General features: G+C 69.1%; 1 protein-coding gene across 1 annotated transcript in view; it reads right to left on the bottom strand.

Moving 5' to 3' along the window:
- HIC1 (hypermethylated in cancer 1) overlaps positions 1-912 on the bottom strand; it is a gene marked incomplete at its 5' end in the record, with an annotated part of 1,098 nt that extends 186 nt beyond the window's left edge. Inside the window, one exon of the mRNA XM_010573918.1 lies at positions 1-912. This exon is cut by the window's left edge and continues 186 nt beyond it. Within this exon, the coding sequence (XP_010572220.1) occupies positions 1-912 (912 nt within the window).

The following is a 912-nucleotide window of genomic DNA, read 5'->3' as shown; positions in this document are numbered from 1 at the left end:
CGCCTTCTCCTGCTTGAGCCCCAGCTGGTCGGCGGTGAGGCGGGCCATGGCGTAGACGCTGTCGGGGAAGTCCAGCTTGGCTTTGCCGTCGGGGCCGGCCGCGTGCATCTTCATGTGGCTGATGAGGTTGCGCTGCTGGGCGAACTTCCCGCCGCACACCTGGCACTCGTAGGGCTTCTCGCCCGAGTGGATGCGCATGTGCTCGGTCAGGCGGTACTGGCGGGTGAAGCGCATCCCGCAGGCGTCGCAGGCGAAGGGCTTGAGGCCGAGGTGGCTGCGCATGTGGCGGGTCATGGTGCCGCGTTGCGTGAACTTCTTGCCGCAGATGGTGCAGGGGTAGGGGCGCGTCAGCCAGTGCGTCTTCTCGTGCTGCCGCAGCGTAGCCGGGTCCTTGTAGGACTTGTCGCAGGAGGAGCAGCGGTAGGGCCGCAGGATGTCACCCAGCCCCGGGCCACCTTTGTCCAGGAAGGGCACAGCCTGCTCGGCCGCCGCCTTGTGATAGAGCTCCTCTTCGTTGTGGGCCTCCACGTGGGCGTTGAGCTGCTCGGAGCTGGGGAAGCCCTTGCCGCAAGGGATGCAGACGTACAGGTTGTCGCCCAGGCTCTCCGGCTCGTAGCCCAGGTGGTTGCAGTAGCGGTCCAGCGCGTCGCCGGGCGAGGGGCCCTCGCTGCTGCCCGTCTCCTCGCTCGTGCTGTTATCGGGCTCCAGGTCGTTGCTCTCCACGCTGGGGTAGCGGGGCTGCGGCGCCGCGGGCGGCGACTCGGCCTTTTCCTCCCGCTCCAGCTCCTTCTCCGCCTCGCCCTCGTCCAAGTAGGGGCCCAGGGGCTCGTGCTTCATCCAGCGGTACATCAGCTCGCGCCCGTCGGCGCGGGGCAGCGGGGGCTCGGCGCAGGGTGGCGTGCTGCGGAAGGG

This window comes from Haliaeetus leucocephalus, unplaced genomic scaffold (assembly GCF_000737465.1).
Source record: "Haliaeetus leucocephalus isolate CR32 unplaced genomic scaffold, Haliaeetus_leucocephalus-4.0 Scaffold395, whole genome shotgun sequence".
NCBI lineage: Eukaryota > Metazoa > Chordata > Aves > Accipitriformes > Accipitridae > Haliaeetus > Haliaeetus leucocephalus.
The sequence above is the reverse complement of the archived record's forward strand: the minus strand, read 5'-3'. Positions and strand labels throughout refer to the sequence as shown.